This window comes from Hydractinia symbiolongicarpus, chromosome 13, assembly GCF_029227915.1.
Source record: "Hydractinia symbiolongicarpus strain clone_291-10 chromosome 13, HSymV2.1, whole genome shotgun sequence".
NCBI classification, from domain to species: domain Eukaryota; kingdom Metazoa; phylum Cnidaria; class Hydrozoa; order Anthoathecata; family Hydractiniidae; genus Hydractinia; species Hydractinia symbiolongicarpus.
In genome coordinates, this window is record NC_079887.1 from 22013723 (window position 1) to 22034790 (window position 21068).

Here is a 21068-nt window from a genome sequence, read left to right on the forward strand (position 1 = left end):
TTTTCTTTTAGTTTTTATTAATTCTTGATGTAAGCTAATCGCTAATCTTGTTCTAAAAGGTAGTTTTTTATATATTTTTTATATTACAAAGTATTACTTTCTGATTAATCCACGCGTTATTAATTTAAAGTACTGAAAGGTTTTGAGATCTTATGTCATTAACAATGTGAGTTCCTATGTTTTATGTCGACGATATTCAGAGAGAAATCTCCTAATGCTTGTGTTTAGGCTTATGCTTGTTACAACAGTGGGAACCAGGCTTAAGCTCAACTATCAAAAAACGCAGGCCGTTGAGAAGCAAATAGTCCTGGAGACAAATAGGTTCGCAAGCGTCGTTATGCAAAATATCCACCATGTCGTCAAAGGGGCCACGGAAAAGGCTGCACGGACTAATCCCAGGGGCGCGTAATGGCGTATAAATCAAAATGGCAAATCAAACTTACCTGGTTTAGTAGGGAAGGAAGGAAAGTCGGACTTTATTGTGATCGAGTTATAACTGGTTTTGTTCCTGTAATGGTGTTTTTGGAATTTTGCCTTAATGGATCACTTTCTTAGCGGGTCACTAGCTATAAAAGTCTTTAGCTAGCCACTAGACTAGCTTCTGTGTCTAGCTAGCTATGTGCATAATAGATAATAGATAAGTGTGCATATTTTACATTACCCTGTCTGTTATTTGAAGGAGTCATGGCTTAGATTAGGAGTCCTAGAGTATTTCATGCTAATTTCAAGCTACGCACACTGGGGTCTGCGCTACCAACTCCTCTGCCTGCACAAGATATACATTCAAAAGCCCCCACAGTGTGTGTGACATCTCTGCAATTTTACTCACATGACCTGATCTATCTATCTATCATCTAACCCAAGGCTATACTCGCCCGGAACATTCTCGAAATGCAATACCTTGTAACATAAACATGGCGGACGACAGTTAAAAAAATGTGTTTGAAGAGAAAGGAGTTAATAAAGTTTATATATAAGTTATTTATCAAGTAAATCTTATCAAAAATCATAAAAAACAGCTCTTTTAAGAACTTCACTACCACACAGTTCATTTTAATTTTTATACTTTTTTAAATAATTATTTGAGAGTCATTTGTGGTGAATCTTTTTTTTTCTGGCATTGTTCGGGACCATGCAGTTTTTTTCGGTCAAATACCTGAGTTTTTCAAAACTCCGAACTCGCTGGAAAACGCCCGCACTTTTTACCACATAAGCGGCTTATCAGCACCCTTGTCATACGCCGTAAAAGGTGTGGGCGTTTTCAGGCGATTTCGGTGTTTTAAAGAAAAAATCAAAAAAGAAAAGAAAAACAGACACTAATGATTCATAAAACTATAACAATTAAAATAAACTTACTATGTCATAGCGACGTTCTTAAAAGAACTGTTTTTGATATAGTTGATAATAAGATTTACTTGATATAAATTATATATGTGACTGTCCAGAGGAATTTGATAACAAACAAATTAGCTTTAAATTTTAACGTTATATCGCTATGAAGAACAAAAGAAATAACGCTAATTAACGCTAGAAAAAGCCAACTTTAAAGTTATACACGTTATTTTTTTATATAAGAAACATCTATATAAGAAACATGAGGGTGAGATTAGATTAAGAAACAGTTAAGAAACAAGGCTAGGCTGAAAGTCTTAAACAAGATTTTAAAAATGCAAGGTATACTAAGCCATTAACAATCGAACTAATTACAGAAACAACAAACACTGCAATGACCTCAATATATATAAATGTTTTCAAATTTTATGTGTATATAATCTTTTAACAACCTCAATAAATAAAAGAATTAGCTTGTTTCTAAAGCGAAGGGCTGCTGCTTCGCATTTTATATCGTAGTATATACTGTACCCCTGTAAGGAAAAAGAAGAAAAACACGTGTAAGAACTATAAAAATTAAATAGTTTAGAAACCTTTGAAGCTTAAAATGGGAAAAATTAAGAAACGCGCAGGCTAAAGTCAAGCAGTGTGTTGCTTTATATAAAAAACGTGTAGCTTAACATGAGATAACACTATAGCGTTAATTATCATTGCAAAATAGCGCTAATGTTGGCTAATAACGTTAAAAGCAATTATTGTACATGCGCTAAAAACAAATTTTTCCAGCACACAAAAAATCAAAATGGCGTAATCATGCTTTTTAACGTTGATAGTGTTATTTTAGCTAATTTTTATTATTATCTTATCGTTATTATCATTACAACAAAATTATACCAGCGTTATTAATGTTATAGCATTAAATGTTAGTGCTAAAGCGTTAATATTAGCGCTTTAAACGCTAATTAAGGCTAAATGTTTTTATCAAATTTCCCTGGACAGTCACATATGAACTTTATTAACTCCTTTATCTTCATGCGCCTTCTTCTAACTATGGTCCGCATAGTATTGCACTTCAGGAATGTTCCGGCTGAGTTCGGGAAAGTGCAGGCGGTTTCGGCAAAAAAGGCCAATTTGATTCAAAAAGTCGCCTGAACTCGACCTTTTATATGCAGGTGTTCGCCCCTTATCAGCACCCTCTTACAAGCTCATTGTTCTTATTTAAATGTTGTAAGGAAAAAGGAAGGTGCTATTTATAGAATAAACGATATAAAAAAAAGCATTTTTCAGAAATCTTTCACTGACTGCTCCACATTGAAAAAAGTAATTATACATGATGATTTTGAGTGGTCAAGAGTTGTTTGAAAGTAGTTAAAAAAGGGAAAGAAAAAAAGAATTGTATTTTTCACATTTAATTGTAACATTTGTAGATTGTGACAAGAACTGCCTGTTGAAGGTGAATTTGCTTACAACTGGGCTTTTTATAAAAAATAGATATATGTTTGCAGCATGTGGTCTCAGATCATGTAATTAGGATGTGCGGTTAGAATATACACAACAAACAAAATGTGCAATACGTTATTTTTTCACCAAGGTTTCAGACAAAGTTTAATGTTGCTTAGGCAAAGTAGTTCGGAAATATTCCTATTGACAATTTTTATTTCCGAACTGTGAAAGTTTGTAACAACCACAATAAACTATTTTTTTGGGAAAAAGTGAACTGGAAATTTTAATTCAATTTTTGCTTCATAGACTTTCAATTGTTTAATTTTATTCACAGAGGGATTCATTTTCGTTTTCAAAATCGATCATGACGAACATGATAGAGAAAAAATGATTTTAAGAACTTTTTTATGGTACTGTACTTAAATTGAGGTTCAGTGACAGGTAAAAGGCTTCCAAATAAATTTTTTGTATTATATATTATAATGCATTGTTGTTGATGTCATTGAAATGCTTAACGGAATTATCTAACATTATAGATATAATATTGTTTGTGTTCATAAAGAATTGGTGCATAAATCACCTGAAAACATAGTATAATTAGAAAAATCAATGGGTGATTGCAGTGACTTAGATAGGTAAGTCATTTATAAACTAATAGTTATTTGTGTTTTGCATACTAGCGAATAGGTTAAAGGGGCTATGAACGGGTTAAAATTCTCACTTTCCGTATATCCCGCTCACATATTAAAAATCCGGAAAATGCGTTTTGCTCAATGAACAGACCAGCACACTTTGCTCGCTGGTTCAATATTTTTTTTTTTTTTGAAAAGTATATTAGAAAGAAATATTTCAGCGAGACTCATTCTGGATGAAAACATGACCTAGGCTGGAGAAGATAAAAATTCTAGATATATCTATGTTTGAGTCTGTAAATTATATACATGCTGGAGAAATAGCCAGTTTGTTTTTCGCCACCATTAGCACGACTTTCGTGTAAGTCACTAAAGTCGAAAACCAACAAACGTTCCGTAGCCCCTTTAATGATGTGGCACTTATATTTATTACTATAATAATAGCTGTATTTTGTGCAAATATTTGTGCCAAACCACTACTTTGTGTTAAGGACGGATGATAATCTGGGCAGCAGATTTTATATAGGACGAGTAAAACCATAGATTTTTCATGCACTAACAACTAGTGTGTAATATATAACACATACATAAAAATTTTTTTGGAACGTTTGCTATTAAAATAAATAAGTGTCCAGGTTCTATGTATGAATGCATTATATTTAGGAATTGTTATATATTGTTATAAATTTTTTCTTATTTATCTACACTGTTTATAACATTTAACTATTTGATTGTGTTCTATTTTTAGACAAATTGAACAATTACGGAGGTGTGAAGTGATAAAGGAATGTGAAGTTAAATCGTTATGCGCTAAAGCAAGGTATGCTATTTTTTTGGTAAAAGTTTTTGTTGATTCAGTGTTTTACTATGCTGCAACACGTTGGACTATTTTGTGTAGAACATACAGTAACAATTGTTTGATTTGTAGTAACAGTTAAAGGGATTTTATTTACGTTACTTTTTGTTTAACTTTTGTGTGACTCCAGATTAGCTTTTTAAATATATGTTTTTTCTTGACACTTGTTTGCCATTTGGATATTCTTATTCATTAAATATTTTAAACTAGTTTTGGCCATGTATAGTCAGGACCACTTTAATTATAACTAACGGCCGGTCACTGACCGCCAAATTTTTTCAATTGACCGTCTGACTGGCCATCGAATTTTGTTAAGTAAAAAAAATATTATTTATTTACCATTAAGAATAGATAATAATGTAATTAAAACACATATACATGGTTGTCCAGCATTTTTTGTTTTCCTTTTAGTAATATTTCGACCTCCTTATTGGAGGTCTTCATCAGACTATACAAAAAGTTATCATTACTAAAGGTTATCATTGAATTGACATCAAATCAAATGACATCAAAAGAGTTTCGTTTCACTCCAGTTCTTGTAATGCTGGTAAAAATGCTAAAACAAGAGTGTCATAAATTTGATCATAAGGTACGCAAGGCACTGGAAATCCAGTTGCAGGATATGAAGCCGTGTAGTGAACATGGTCTTAATCTAGATGATGGTCAGTATGTGACGATGAAATTCTGAAGACCAATGTTCACGTACCTAGATTAAAGTCGTTGCAGTGACGTCGATTTGTTGTCAATGTCATGTAACCTTTAGTAACGACAACTTTTTTTATAGTCTGATAAAGACCTACAATAAGGAGGTCAAAATATTACTAAAAGAAAAACAAAAACGCTGAACGACCATGTATATGTGTTTTAATTATTAACATACATTCACATGAAAATGTCATTTAAAGAGATAATAATCTAAATATATTTTGCTTCACATTTATTTCCCTTTGAATCATACACATTTCTTTCTGATATTTTGCATTTTGTTTTAGTGTAGCTAGCTAGCTAAAATACTGCAATTTCACCACAAGGCTGTTTGACCATTTGTTTATTTATTTTTTGATAGAGAGAAAAGTATGAACCTCATCCCCAGGGGTGGCTTGTTCGATGAAACTAAAATTCGCGATGCTCTAATTTTGTAATCACAAAAATAGTTCTGGGGTTAAACAAAAGTTTAAATTTTATAAATAAAATAGTTATAATACAAGTAAAAAACCTTTGTTATCATATTATATATGTTTAAAAATATGCTAGCTAAAATGCTCTTAAATTGTACTTAAATTTTGATTTTTTATAAGACTACTCAAAAAACATTGAAAGAACACTAAAATATTTATCAAAATAACTTTTCTGTTTTATTTCATTATTTTAAATGGGAGAAAAATAATTTGCTGTATAAATTTCTAAACAACACAGGTATATCTTGTGTAACTCAAGACAAAATACTTGCAGCATAACGTTTTTAAAACAAGTTTTTGAGCATGCAAATATATTTTTATCTTTTTCCTTTGACAGCTATAGGAAAATAGATAGAAAAATAAATAGAAAAATATGCTTGTCGTAATACCCTCCTCTGTGGTTATATATATTTTTGTTGTTGTTGTTGCTACAATCATACATTCTCTATAAAAATATTTTTATTTCACTGACCGAAAGACCGTATGCAACTATTGACTTCACCCGTAGAACAACTAATTAAGTTGGAGTCTCTTCAGTAGAATAAATACCATATTTCGTGATTAGAACTGTTACGCAAGGGATCACATATATTTTTTGACCTCCGAAAAATTTGATTTGACTGGCCATTTTGGATTTCCAACGTGAAGAATGACCAGCAGTGGTCAAATATTTATTTTAAGCACTGTGCCAAACATCACAAAGTCCGTAGTTGGGTCCACATCGCGGAAATGCTTAGCTTTGCCACATGTACACGTTAACCCATGTCATGTAAGGGAAATTGGGTAAGCAATGCCAGTGTATAACTTTTATGTATACATTTAGAACATTTAGACCCAGATTGATAAAATTGTGTCAAACACTGAAGTGGCTAAATCCTCTATAAATATTTGGAATAATAATAATGTACAAATTTTATATTAAAAGAATTTACTGTGGAAGGCAAGTTGTAAAATTTATTGATGGTACAAAATGCTGCACTGCGCTGCATATAACTTTTCAAATGAGTATAAAAGATCAAATCAACATGTTATCATAAACTTCCTAACACAACTCTTGTCTCATTTACACGGCTTACAAATCTGATACAAACATTAGAACCGAGATTGCCCCAATAAATTACCATTTTGACATATTACAGTTAATAGCTAAAAAGTATTCAAGAAACAAGTTTTCTCGTGAATTTTTTGCAGGAAAAACTTCCGAGCAACTTAGGTATCAACCTCGATCCCAAGGCCTGTAGCAATTATTTATATAAGGATGAAACTCATATTCATTTAATCCCACATAGGCGTTTTTTCCGCAAGAAACTTCCGTGAAAAGTAAGGTTAAATTACTTCTTTGATAAAGGTAAGACTGACTTGTCGATTAGTTCCAAATGGTCTTTCCTCTTTCTTTGAATATTGTGTATCCCAGCAGACTAACAAGAGTGGCAAAAGCACAGGTGGTTGACATTTAATTTTTCATGCATTCGTTTAAAAGTTTGTAACATGGAAGTGCAGTGCGGTTAAGAAGCTACAGTCTGTGGACGTTGTTGGAATACTCTTAATTTGAAACCGGTTACCTCACCTTTTTGTCCCAAACCTTGATACAAAGAAACACTTGGCATTGATGTTTGTGCTACACATGGGTGAACTTTAATAAGAAAAGAAGCTTTAATCAGGCAGTAATTTCTGTTTTTTTACATCATCGTGGGATGCAATGAAGCAGTGTTCTTCAAAAAAACTTACTTCAGCAGTTCTGTTCTATTAATTTTTTTAATCTGTATATATGTCAGCTATGTTTGATAAACACAAATAACTGGGTAGCTTAGGGGACCTTGTCTAAAGGTTATAGATCAGTAAATTTAACAACGTGTTTCTTTAAATAAATTTTTTCTCAATTTAAAACAAAAAAATTATGTAACCATATGTTGCACAGGATCACATGTCATAAAAAACACTGCAACTAGTTCAAAAAAATTTTTTAATGAATAAGGTCAAGACAGCCAAAAAAAAACCATATTTGGAGTCCCATAAAATTTTAACAAAAAAGCAAATATGTCATGGTAAAAAAAACTCTGGTACTCATGCATTTTAAGTCTAAAATTTTTGTGTTTAAACGCAACCCAGACGATTTTACGCAAATATTTTTATTTTTATTTTAGAGAAATATTAATAGAGGAAAGCAATGTACAAAGGGTGGATTCTCCAGTAACTGTAAGTTTTTACTCACATTCCAAGCTTTACTAATTGACGCGTGCATGCCGATGTGGTAAAGCATCAAATTATAAGTTCATAAAATTTCATGTTAGCAATTAGTTGCTGACGCAGCAAAAATTGTATAGAACAGCTATATATTCCATATATGCACCATTGTTAAATTACATGTTTACATTATATTCTACTTTTGGGATAATTGTATGAAGTTACTTCGTTAGTTTAGTAAAAAACCCTTCTTAATGATTCCTATAGGTATGTGGTGATATCCATGGCCAGTTCTATGATTTAAAGGAATTGTTTAAAGTGAGTTTATAACATTTTTTTTTTGATATGTGTACACTGTAACAATACTGTTAATTTCCTGTCTAGTTCAATATTGGTCTGGTCTGTAAAGTTCATCTCTAGCATTAAATAAACATATAAATCTTTTCAAATGTATTCGTTTGATTGTCTTAAACGGCTCGTTTGCAAGGAATTGGTGAGAAAAACTACTGCAGATGCTGTTGGTATTTTTTCTATGATAGTAAATCTTTTGTTATGATTGAATTCAATAGTCAAATAGTTTTGTAAAAAATGTAATAAAGCATCTTTTTTCGGATCATAAACTTGTCTTGATTTTTCTTTGTTATATTTGATAGTTTTGTTGCTTTCTTTGGTCTTAGGTGTCCTGTTCTTTTTCATCAAAGATATTTCTTTTTTCGTTTTTACAGGTTGGTGGAGATGTTCCAGATACAAACTATCTCTTTATGGGAGATTTTGTTGACAGGGGATTTTATAGTGTCGAAACATTTCTACTCTTATTGGCATTAAAGGTAAATAAAGGAGTAGATAAGAAACTATCAGTGTTTGTTATTTGTGTTTTTCACTGTTATTGCTGGGAATTTGTGGGAACTGATAATGTAAACATCAAATCGGTTACTCTTTCTTCAGAAAGATATGAAAGATTGGGGATTGGGTTGTGCTGCTCTCGGCTAAAATTAGTACATTTAGTCCGTTTTTAAAAAAAAAGGACAAGTAAACTTTGACAGTTTAGAGTATGTAAGACTGAAGAACCAGCAGTCCTGATTGCTTGAAATTATGCCCTTCAAGCTCGACCCTCCTTTCCACTATTATTCTGGTGTTGCGACCAGTTGTGTAAAATGAGTGTAATGTTCAAATGTTTCTCTTCGATTTCACAGGTAAGATATCCAGACAGAATAACGTTAATCCGTGGTAACCATGAAAGTCGACAAATAACCCAGGTATAGCCGAATTAGTTGTTAGTACATTTGTTTCTCTAGGGAACATATAAGGATTATTTTTTTGTGTTGTATTTTAGGTTTATGGTTTTTATGATGAATGCGTGCGTAAATATGGTTCAGTTACAGTTTGGAGATACTGCACTGAAGTGTTTGATTATTTAAGTTTGTCCGCCATTATTGATGACAAAGTATGTTTTCATTCATCCTTGTCATTCAACATTTCATTTTCTCTTTTTATTTAATTTTCATTATTATTTTTTAGATATTCTGTGTCCATGGTGGTTTATCTCCATCGATAACAACATTAGATCAGGTTGGGTGAATATAAGTAATCTATTTATTGTAGGCACCGTTCGTGAAAATTATTTTATAGTTTATGCAATACAGTATATTAAGTTTACGTCTGCAATATTAAAAATGGAAGTTGAAATAGTTTGCTCAGGGTTACAATTACAGCAGTTATTATTTTCTATAGAAAACAAGTGTAACAGTGTGGAAGTCTTTGCATTTTTTTGGTTGTATACCTAGGGGTTTTTGGTGTGCTTACCTTGGTGACAACTCTAGAAGAACCACAAGTAAAGCTACCTGTTAATATTTAACACGTGGATGACTTTTTTTTGTTGTTTTAGATTCGAACTTTAGATCGAAAACAAGAAGTCCCCCACGATGGACCTATGTGTGACTTATTATGGTCTGATCCAGAAGGTAGAATTTATTTTCCACCACTTTTTTAGAAATAAATTTATAAATGACCTTACGAGATATAAGTTTCGCATTTTTGCAAAAATTTTATGCTTTTCTCGAATTACCACTATCGCCATTCGCGAAAAAAATGTTCTTGCAAGTGTTTGTCAATTTTGTCATTCGCGAAATTAAATTGTTGCGTAATTTAATTTTTAGAGCTGCTTCTAATTTGGGAATAAGCAGTCATTGTGTTTTACCAGTCATTTACCGATCTTTGACCCTGTCAGCACTTTGTTTATATATCTTAGTAACAGAAATAATATTTGCTTTTGCTGATATTCCGCCAGCTCTAATGTGAAGAGACATATAAGTCAGTGACTACCTACCCGAAAATGATCAAGGATAAAGATGACGATTTCCCCGAGAAATCTTATTGGGACATAGAGTTTGATGTTAATGAAGGACGAAATGCCTTTAACTATTTTTTAACAGCCGGAAACTTGTGGATTTTTATATAACAATATGTTCTATGAGAGTATCAGACTGGACTGCCAGGTTGAAAAAAATAGGTCTATTGTTTAGAACAACAGAGAAATAAGAAAAATAACCAGCCTGGTTAGAAATTTGACAATCCTAAAGAAAAGTGTGTAGAATAAAAAACATGCCCATATCCAAATTTTGTAGAACGTAAAACTTAATTATATGCATGTAATTAAATAAGTTTACGTTTATTTTTAGATACACAGGGTTGGGGTGTAAGTCCTCGTGGTGCTGGTTATTTATTTGGAAGTGACGTAGTTCAACAGGTTTGCATTTTCTTACATCTTTTTATTTATTTATCAAATCTATACGGCCTGTTATCTTGTGTATATAGTGCCAGCTGTAAAGAGCAAACACCATTTTGGTTTTCTTCTCGTGAAAATGACAGTTAATCCATTTATTTTTCTTAGAGCATAACATAACCCATTAAAAGCTGAAAGTTTTAGATGCTTGTTTTCCACATCGTGTTTTTAACAATATTTTAAATACGAAATCTGATTTCATTTTAGTTTTATTAATATTTTTCTCGTTTTTGTAATATTGTTTTATTTTTTAGTTCAACGCTACGAACAACGTGGAATTGATATGTCGTGCACATCAACTTGTTATGGAAGGTTTCAAATGGCATTTCAACGAGACAGTTCTCACTGTGTGGTCTGCTCCTAATTATTGTTACAGGTATACGTTGCTTGATGTAAATGTGGCGCAAACACTATGCACGAAGTGTCAGATATTGCAAAAAGCCTTCAATTATTCTGAATATATCATTAAACATTGCTTGTCCTTTGACATGTCCTAAATCACCTAAATACGCTTATAAGTATCACATAACATAAATGATATGTCCTAACTCACCTAAATACGCTTATAAGTATCACATAACATAAATGATATGTCCTAACTCACCTAAATACTCTTTTAAGTATCACATAACATAAATGATATGTCCTAACTCACCTAAATACTCTTTTAAGTACCACATAACATAAATGATATGTCCTAACTCACCTAAATACGCTTATAAGTATCACATAACATAAATGATATGTCCTAACTCACCTAAATACGCTTATAAGTATCACATAACATAAATGATATGTCCTAACTCACCTAAATACGCTTATAAGTATCACATAACATAAATGATATGTCCTAACTCACCTAAATACGCTTTTAAGTATCACATAACATAAATGATATGTCCTAACTCGCCTAAATACTCTTTTAAGTATCACATAAAATAAATGATATGTCCTAACTCACCTAAATACGCTGATAAGTATCCCATAACATAAATGATATGTCCTAACTCACCTAAATACGCTGATAAGTATCCCATAACATAAATGATATGTCCTAACTCACCTAAATACGCTGATAAGTATCACATAACATAAATGATATGTCCTAACTCACCTAAATACGCTTATAAGTATCACATAACATAAATGCTTCAACAATTGCCATTATACGTCCTTGTGAGTGTGATCTCAAACTTTGCTGCTCATTATTTCATCATTTCTAACTAAAATAGTTAGGACGAGGAACATTTAAGTCGTTAAAATTTGGGCCAATAGACCTTTCCCGGATTTCCTAATTATGCCAAACTCAATTGAAGAGGTTGATACTAAAAATGATTCTTATCCCTAAGTATCTTATTGAGAGGTTGAACAAATTACCTAATTTCGTAATTTTTTTGTTCGTTAAGTGCCTCAATCGTCAGCTGAAAGTTACGGTCAAACTCTTTATAGATGAACTTTCTAAGAATAGCCTCGTTTTCAAAATAATTATTTTGTTTAATAATAATTATTTCGTTTATTATAAATAAAATTTAACCAAAATATTATATTGCTTTAAAAATCTAATTTTTGTCACGATAATTTATTATTCTATCTGAATATCCTAATTTGAAGAACGGAACCATTATAAAATTTTGGATGACGTCATAATTATTATAATTTATGAAATTCTTATTAATAATTATTTCGTTTATTATAAATAAAATTCAACCAAAATATTATATTGCTTTAAAAATCTGATTTTTGTCACGATAATTTATTATTCTATTTGAATATTCTTATTTCAACAGCATAGAACCATTATAAAATTTTGGATGACGTCATAATTATTATAATTTATGAAATTCTTATTAATAATTATATCGTTTATTATAAATAAAATTCAACCAAAATATTATATTGCTTCAAAAATCTAATTTTTGTCACGATAATTTATTATTCTATTTGAATATCCTTATTTCAACAGCATAGAACCATTATGAAATTTTGGATGACGTCATAATTATTATAATTTATGAAATTCTTATTAATAATTATTTCGTTTATTATAAATAAAATTCAACCAAAATATTATATTGCTTTTAAAAATCTAATTTTTGTCACGATAATTTATTATTCTATTTGAATATGCTTATTTCAACAGCATAGAACCATTATAAAATTTTGGATGACGTCATAATTATTATAATTTATGAAATTCTTATTAATAATTATATCGTTTATTATAAATAAAATTCAACCAGAATATTATATTGCTTTAAAAATCTAATTTTTGTCACGATAATTTATTATTCTATTTGAATATCCTTATTTCAACAGCATAGAACCATTATAAAATTTTGGATGACGTCATAATTTTTATAATATATGAAATTCGGGAAAGGTTATTAGGTATTGTTTACTGTTACTCTGCGAAGCATAATAATTCAATATCGAAATAAGTATTTTATAGGCTTCAAAATACTGAGGATATAGGGTGATACAACGAAGCTGTTAAAATGCTTAGCAATAATACTGGTTTGGTTTAGATGCGGTAACGTAGCTGCGATACTTGAGTTAGACGAACATTTAAAGAAAGATTTCACCATATTTGAAGCTGCGCCACAGGTAGAGACATTTCTAATCAAACCTGTACATAGCAGACATCACTATGCGCAACTTTAAAACTTGCATATGGTGTGAATAAATTTCGTGTATAGTCAGTTGAATATTTTGCTTGAGGTAATCTGTCCACAGATGCGCAATTTGTTTGAAATTTTTGATGACCCGAACGTCAGGAATATCAATAATTCTAAACTATCAGAACTTTTTAACTATTGGCTAGTGTTCTTAAAGAACATTTTTCTCTTCCGTCAATATGCTTGTATTAAAAACCTTTGTAACCAAACTACAAATAATCTCAGAAACGAAATAACATTACAAGTGGCGTACATTTCATGTTAATCCTCGCTTCATCCACCGCTGACACGCTGCCATTTGTTTTAATATTTGTGCCTTTATTCTTTTACCTTTTCGTGGTCACATCCGCTTAATTTAAAAAGCTACCTTACATTTTATTTTCAATATCGTGCGTTCGGCTATGAAACTTTTTACGGAGTAAACGAACACTCGTACTTGCAGGCAAAGTCTGAAAAATACGGAGTTCAAAGATTGAGTGAAAATTTTTTGCTTTTAAAACATTTTTGTGCTTAAAAATTAGACGTGTCAAATTTTTTCTGCATTTTAACAAAACTGGTTGCTTTTGTGAATTTTTAGAAGGAACAAACCACGCACGTAGAGGAATATGTAAAAAATAAGTGGCAACATTCCCTCTGCTATGCTAACATTTAAGCAAATATGATTTTTAAATCCTATTATTGGTCAAAAGTCGACACGAGGTTTTAACTTCTCATGCTTACGAAAAAAACATGTATTTATTATCAAGTTGTAACAAAAAAAAGCTGGTCGTGATGATATATTTTTTTTAATTGTAGGAATCCCGAGGTATGCCAGCAAAACGACCACAGATCGATTATTTCTTGTAATTAACTACTTAACTTGGCTTGGATTGCCAACTTGGTTCAACGATGTTTTGTGAATTGTACTTTGTGAAAAGTGGACAGCTAGACGAATGTAGGTTAACAGAACACCGTGTTGGTTAATAACGCTAAAATAACACTTGTGCTATCAATTATAAAGGTGCGCTCATATTGGCAAGATTTTTAGAAGGATTTTAAAGTTGTTTATACATGCTGCTTGGGTCTAAATTCCGACACTGTTTTACGAAATGTGAGCAGAAAAAATTGACTTTGTTTTTTCGTAGTATTAGTTAACTTGGTTTCCTAAATTTTGTTCTTTTTTAAAGCATTTTTGCTATATTACAGAGAACCCCAATTTCTTGACCTGAACGTTTAAACTTACAGTATTTTTTATAACCATGCCTTGATGTCTTAACCGAGCCTCTCAATTTTTCATTCCTAATATTTTCCATTCGAAACAAACTCATCGGATCAACGAAGTATTATTATTTGACTCGATATCCCAAACCAGTATTTACGTTAGGTGCTTATAGATAATTTATTTATTGCTAGTAAATTTGTTTTTATCTCGATTAAACAAGTACAGATTTAATTTTTTATATTAAAAATTTTACTAGTAATGCTTCGCTGTTTTTGAATATTTTGCGGAACGTATGCTTTGATTTTGCGGAACACGTAGATTTTAATTGCTCTGAAGGTTCTGGAAATCGTAAAAAATCAACAATTCTGGGCACAAGCTAAACGCTTGGTTGTCTAACTCAAACACAACGAGGACACGATACGTTAAAAAGGCTATGAAACGTCTGTTGGTTTTCGACTTTAGTGACTTTGCACGATAATGAAGCTAATGGCGGTGAAAAAAGTTTATTATCACTGACAACAAAAACAAAAGTTTAATCATCTTAAATATAGTATTAGGTATTCAAATATAACTGAAAATGACAAAAAACGTTCCCTACATGTAATGGATATTCATACTTTATTCGATATAAATACTTCCCTTTTTTAACGCAAGTTTTCTAATAAAATATACTTCAAACTTTTTAAACTAGCTTGCTAGTTATATCCTTCGAAATTTTGCATAAAAAACATAATTTATTGTACATAAGCCAGTCGAAGCAACAACAATAATTTTAACATCTTTTTAGATGTGTTAAATACCTTCTTAAAGCTAGCAGATAGCATTTTTTTAGCAAATACAATTCGTCACTTTCGATTGACTGATATTTTGCTTTGACATGAGCTTATTAAATCTCTTCGTAGTCCCTTTAAAGAAATTTATATCGTCTCTATCTTTTCGTCCATTGTTCTTGTCTGTCTTTTTCTTTAGAATTTAAGAAAAAAAGTTGTCATTGTTAAGCATGAAGTTTTACCCCCTTTTTTTTCGTGGTTCACTCGCAGTTCAATAGACAAGTTTTAATTTACGCTTTTTACCATCAACAGATGTTTTTTCGTTCGTTAATAAACTAGCGAAACAATCCAATCTTCTGTTTCTTGTCGGAATTGTTTCCAGTTCCCGATTCCAGTGTCACAAACGTTATGATACGGTAAGGCGGGATCACGTATTACAGGATGTCGAAATGTTTCTTCTCTTTTAATAGGATAATCGTCTGGATTGTAAAAGTGATTCCACTCAACGCTAAAAATAAAATGAATTCATTTCCCTGTATCAGTCTTAGACCTCATCTAAAATAGTAATTGCTTTCAAACGCAACTTACAGCTGAAGACCGTCGCCATTACCTGTGTATATTGCATGCCCCCGCCCCTTCCCTAATACTGCGTTTTGTTTATAAAAGACAGGAATTCCACTGCTCTCTCTGCTATAAAAAATCTGCTCTGAAAAATTATACTTACTATAAATATTCATCTAACACGTTAATTCCAAACTCCGTGAGTACTTCTTTTTCGAAAGATGGTGTTTTAGCTATGCTGAGTCTACAAAAAATCAAATAAATTAATTGTCCCTTGATTATGTTACGTAAAACCAATGTTTTGTCACAAAAGAAGTTAATAAATGGCTTTCTATGCCAGTGTTCTACATTGCGTAATCTTCCATTCCTTTTATCTAATTTAAAAAACAACGCGTAAACTTAACCGAAGCGATAGTTACTATTTTAAAAACTTTTACAAACTGATTTCGTGTAGTCATATATGGAGTCTCCACTTGACAAACAAGTTATAACATACTTACTTTTCCGTGCTCTCATATGCGTGAATTAAAAGCAGGGACAGTAGATAGGAACTTGGCCTGCTATCAGCATCTTTCCACTTTATTCGGTTTGACCACGCTTTGACTACACAAATTAAATCTTTGCACTAGAAGAAAAAAAACATGTAAGATGGCGGTGGAAGAAGCGAAATTTTACATAGAAACTGTCGAAATTAAAGAAAGTAATGAGAAAGCCAGGGTAGCTAACATATACAAAACTTTCTCACTAAATCTGTTTGTCGATCAATGAACTCCGTTTGCCTTTCAGAGGATATGATAATAAACCTAAAAATATTTTAATAATACTACATATTATATGTATCTATATTTTGTATAAAAAAACTGCACAGACCTAAACGTAAAGACAATAACTTTTTTGCTTATATTTGACTGCCCTGCGCGTCGTCGAATATCACAAGCTCGACTGAATAATTACGGATATTCGATTTTACCTTGCTGAATATCTGCTTAATGATACTCAAAGACACTTGTAAAAATATCATTTCCCAGGCTATTTCTTTCCTTCTTATTCAAACTAACAATGATTTTTCAGCCTAGAGCAACCCTCGTTTTAAGATTTGTTGCTTTTTTAATGTGAGCTCATACCAAAAAGGCGAAAATCCCTGGGAACAAAGGTGGCCTGAAGCTTATTTTGCTGAAGGACATTGTAGAATACTTCATATACTGCACGAAGTCTTATTGTGTAGCGCGAATATATCTACAATGGAGATCCATGATAGAGCAGAAAAGAGTAGAGAAAAAACGGATTCGGAAATTATTAATTCCTATCGAAAACTGGCAATTAAGAAGAAAATATTGATATATTGGTATCAAATGGGAACGGTATTTACCTGTGCATGGTCAATTTTTTCGCTTTTGACGCTTTTTTGTAGACATCTTCATAGTTACCGTAATAATCTAACGCTCTTGACAACAAAATGGTAACATTCACTTCTCCCAATTTAAGAAGCAACGCATTTCCGGTTACATAAAATCGATGGGCATATAGTAAAGGTGTGTTAGAATCACATCGTTTGATCGACATATCAGATGGATTTGTGGAGCAATGTTCTTTTATCCTCTCTTTGATGATGTTTAAAAGAAGAGGCATGCGGTTGCTTTGTTCCGTATAATCTAAACATATGAATAATATGTCTGAGAAGTCTCGTCATTGCGTTAAATATATACTATGTTCAGTTGAAACCAAGTTTTACGCTCTGACATACCAAAAACAATAAATTACATAAATCGCTGCACCGTTAATTTTGCACAACGTTGAAATAAGTGAATTACATATTTTTTAGAATATGAACCCGGATATAAACACGACTCTGACCTGCAAGTTGGACAATAAAGTCTAACTGATAAAAGTTAGCAACAATAGTTCCGTGGCCAAACGCACCAGCAGGTATAATATTTACGATCGATAGCGGTAAAGTCTAAAAAAAGAAAATTATGGAATTAAGAGACGAACGAACGAACGAGGAATTACTAATTTCCTTACCTGGATGATCTTCTTTACATGTTTGGCCAGTATCACTAAGTGCTCACAGTCTGTTAAAGATGGCCGACTTTTTTCCTTTAGAATTGATGTGCTCGTCTCCTCATGAATCGCTTTTGCCTGGAACAGTATACAAAAAAATTGACGTAAACAAGGAAAAGACAACTACCGAAAATAACTACAATAGAATATATATTTTTTACTTGCAAAGGATTGTTCTCCAGATCCTTGATATATCGCTCATAAGAATCAATATGATCGAAAAGTGATTGTACAAGAACTTCATTTTCGTTTACATTTACGTCAAACTTTTCCCTGAGAAATAAACACTTTAAACCATATATACAATGCTGCATCAAGTAAACAGGGTTGGCTAGATGTTCTTAAGTCGAAATCTGACCATCGAAAAATAAAACTTGACCTTGGGCAAATCAAAGCTACTTTAATGTGAAGCTACAATAATGGAGGCACTTCTAGAAATAGTTAAACGAAAACGATTCCTGCTGTGGAGAGAATCTAAGAGGACTTACCCTTGTTCTTCCTTGTTAACCTCTTCTCTTTGTTCTTTACATTTCTGACTTCGATAGTGCCAGATGTCATTGTATAGCTTCGTGATCTCCTCCGGTGGGATCTGTTTGACATGGTTACAACACAACACCGATACTCGAACGCAAAGGTTCCCCAAATTATCAACTAATAAATCGCGGCTTTTTCTCATCTACAAATACATAAACAGGGAAATGTCACAACAACCTCGAGCCCAAGCTCTATTTCTCAAATCTACTAACATGCACCGTAAAAAGGCAAAAAAATTATTAAACAATCTATCTCCTTAAACAACTACAAAATATTTCCTTGGAACGAAGACATACGGAATATAATAGAATCATCAGTCACTAACCACCGCCTCCTACCTCTGCATCTTGTTTTTGTTAGGATAAAAGAATATCCTCTTAGGCTCGGTGTAGGATTTACTTCTTTTAACAGACCGTGTAAACAATCAACCGGCACTAGGTTTGTTACTTTATAATTTGTTATTCTTTACAACTGGTGTAAGATCTTACCTCATCAATGGAAATCGGAAATTCCACAGCATCGGTCTGGTTTGAGGCGCTGAAAATCGCGTCACGAACTTGTCTTTTAGTATGCGACATAAACGTGATACTTTCTTCAATATCTGTTGGACTCAAGATATCAACAAGCCAACTTACATGAAAGATTCGATCTTTTTGTTTTCCTTTTCGCCTTTCATTCTCTGTATTTTTATTAAAAAGCTGTAGGTAAGCATAAAACGGATCATCCCCCGTTTGGGCACTGTGCCCTAACGAAAAATTCCAGGGAATGTTACAATGATCATGAAAGTGAAATCCTTCTTCAAACGAAATTTTCTCTTCATCATCACCATCAAAATTATACGCAAAATATGAATATGCTACGATATTTAAGAACGTAACAGACACTTCCACCATATTGCTAGAAGTTAATTCCTTTAAAGCAGCTACCGTCATAAAGGAAGGTGACCCGTAGGTGTTCGAATCATTATTATGAAAATGCTGTTCAAGCGTAAAGGTATGACCCCCAGTCACAGAAACTTTAAAGGACACATTGTGACGCAGAAGCTCGTGCTTAGGAGTTACTTCCCTGTTCAAATAAATTGAAGCCATTTTTAATTCCTCTTTTGGATCATCGTTTTTCTCTTCAACGTTCTTCTCAGACTTGCTTTCATCTTTTTCGCCATTAGGAAAAAACACAACGGACCATTTTGTACCGTAGAATGGAAATTTGAATCCAGTGAAATGATCACCTTCAGCTACATTATCACACTGAATGGTGTCCCAATACGTGGTTGATTTAACTTTTAAAAGAAGTTGCAGGTATATTTTGTCATCATATAAGTACCCAGATATCTGCTCTAATTCGCTTGTTTTTATAATTTTACTGTAGCCAATACCTCCATGAAGATGTTCAAAGACATCGTAGTTCTTCGATGTTCCCTCCGATACAGAATTTTCAGGATCAAATTTATTTAAAACAGAAAACTTTAAAACAGTTTTGCAATTAAATTTCTCTGGATACTCTTCGGTTGTGGTCATTCCATACCAACGTAAAAACATTCCAAGATGTCCATCCTTTTTAGTTACTTGTAACTTCCAAGTGTGACCACAGAAATAAAAACATTTTGAAATAACACGTTTTTTTAGCTTCGAGTAATGGTCTAACTTGAACGAAAGTTTAACTTTTTGTGAATCAGTGTCTAAAACACAACACTTTGTCAGAACTACCTCAGCCATCTTGAACCACTGTCACTCGACAATTTTTTACGCGTTCTACACAATGTCGAGAGTTTACATCATATTAAAATGTTTATTCTTAAAAAAATCAAAAAGAGCATTCGTTAAATTTGAAATAAATATTTTATTAACTTTTATAGATTTAATACAGCATCTATTCATGGAAACATTATATTTTATAATAAATTCTAAAATGTTAAAGATACCAATATGATTTTGACTTAGAATATTAATTTTTAATTTTTTATTCACCCTAACGAAAAAGCTATCTTAGGAAAAGAAATATATGCGACTTACTTATACCATTTTTGTGCAACATTTAAGAATGAAAAAATATATCGCAGAGGATTGTCTTTTCTGAAGATATTTGATGAGGATATCATAGTATGTGACGGTACGACAAAATTAAGTCAAAAATTTCATTGATTGGTTGCCATGGCTACCCGTTGCTACGAAAAGTGTAGGCAAAATATGACATTTTGCTGCTCGTCGCCTAACCAAATAACTGAATCACATGCGATATTTCTACTGCCTTTTTGGCAGCGTATGTTCTTCAAGGGCCACGTGTATGGATTGATTGAAGCGCATTTTCGCAAGGCTGACTCCTCTTCCAGAGAACTGATGCGGTATTTTTAATCGAAAGAAACAGGGAAAAACAAGCAATATCTCGACAAAATAACTGAAAGACAAAACTTCGATTTGAAAATCGGTTTCATTACGCTAGGTGCAATGACAGAGGAAACTGTAAAGTGTGTGTGCTTCAATCTTGCGAATTCTTGTTTCGCGTGGATTTTGAACTTGTTTGAAGATTATTTTATGGACATTCTTGACTTGTGCATCGACAAAAGTCTTAAGTCTAACTGATGACAAGTAAACTCTGACAAGTTCACTTCGGAGGGTGCATCGTTAAGACAGCTTTCTGACTGTGTGTAGAACACCACATTTAATATTCAGAACTGTCATATATGGACTTAGGAGGCCCTAAAGTATCATATAGCTATTGGTAAAAATTGACGGAGGGGCAAGAAAGCTGTATAAAAATGCGAAAATGGTTGCTATTGGCGTTGCTATGCACTTATATTTGCGGTTGGTTGGAAAAAGTGCCAGATTGCGCAATAAAAACCTAAATTTATAATTAGCGCTA

At 32.3% G+C, this 21068-nt stretch overlaps 2 protein-coding genes across 2 annotated transcripts; one reads left to right on the forward strand and one right to left on the reverse strand.

Moving 5' to 3' along the window:
- The first annotated feature begins 3311 nt into the window (after positions 1-3311).
- LOC130624066 (serine/threonine-protein phosphatase 4 catalytic subunit) lies at positions 3312-14530 on the forward strand. The gene is made up of 13 exons (XM_057439636.1): positions 3312-3410; positions 4156-4227; positions 7586-7637; positions 7893-7943; positions 8351-8452; positions 8819-8881; positions 8959-9069; positions 9144-9194; positions 9511-9586; positions 10304-10371; positions 10662-10783; positions 12933-13011; positions 13878-14530. Exons 1-13 carry the CDS (start codon positions 3385-3387, stop codon positions 13926-13928), a joined length of 924 nt encoding a protein of 307 aa, XP_057295619.1. The 5' UTR covers positions 3312-3384; the 3' UTR covers positions 13929-14530.
- Positions 14531-15168: 638 nt separating this feature from the next.
- LOC130624064 (uncharacterized) lies at positions 15169-20005 on the reverse strand. Its single transcript, XM_057439634.1, has 10 exons — positions 18698-20005; positions 18164-18351; positions 17837-17948; positions 17637-17753; positions 17469-17571; positions 16984-17266; positions 16360-16417; positions 16115-16239; positions 15778-15858; positions 15169-15561 (listed from the first exon to the last, which is right to left on the reverse strand). The coding sequence occupies exons 1-10, from the start codon at positions 19922-19924 to the stop codon at positions 15381-15383; spliced, it is 2475 nt and encodes an 824-aa protein (XP_057295617.1). The 5' UTR covers positions 19925-20005; the 3' UTR covers positions 15169-15380.
- Between the last annotated feature and the right edge of the window lie 1063 nt (positions 20006-21068).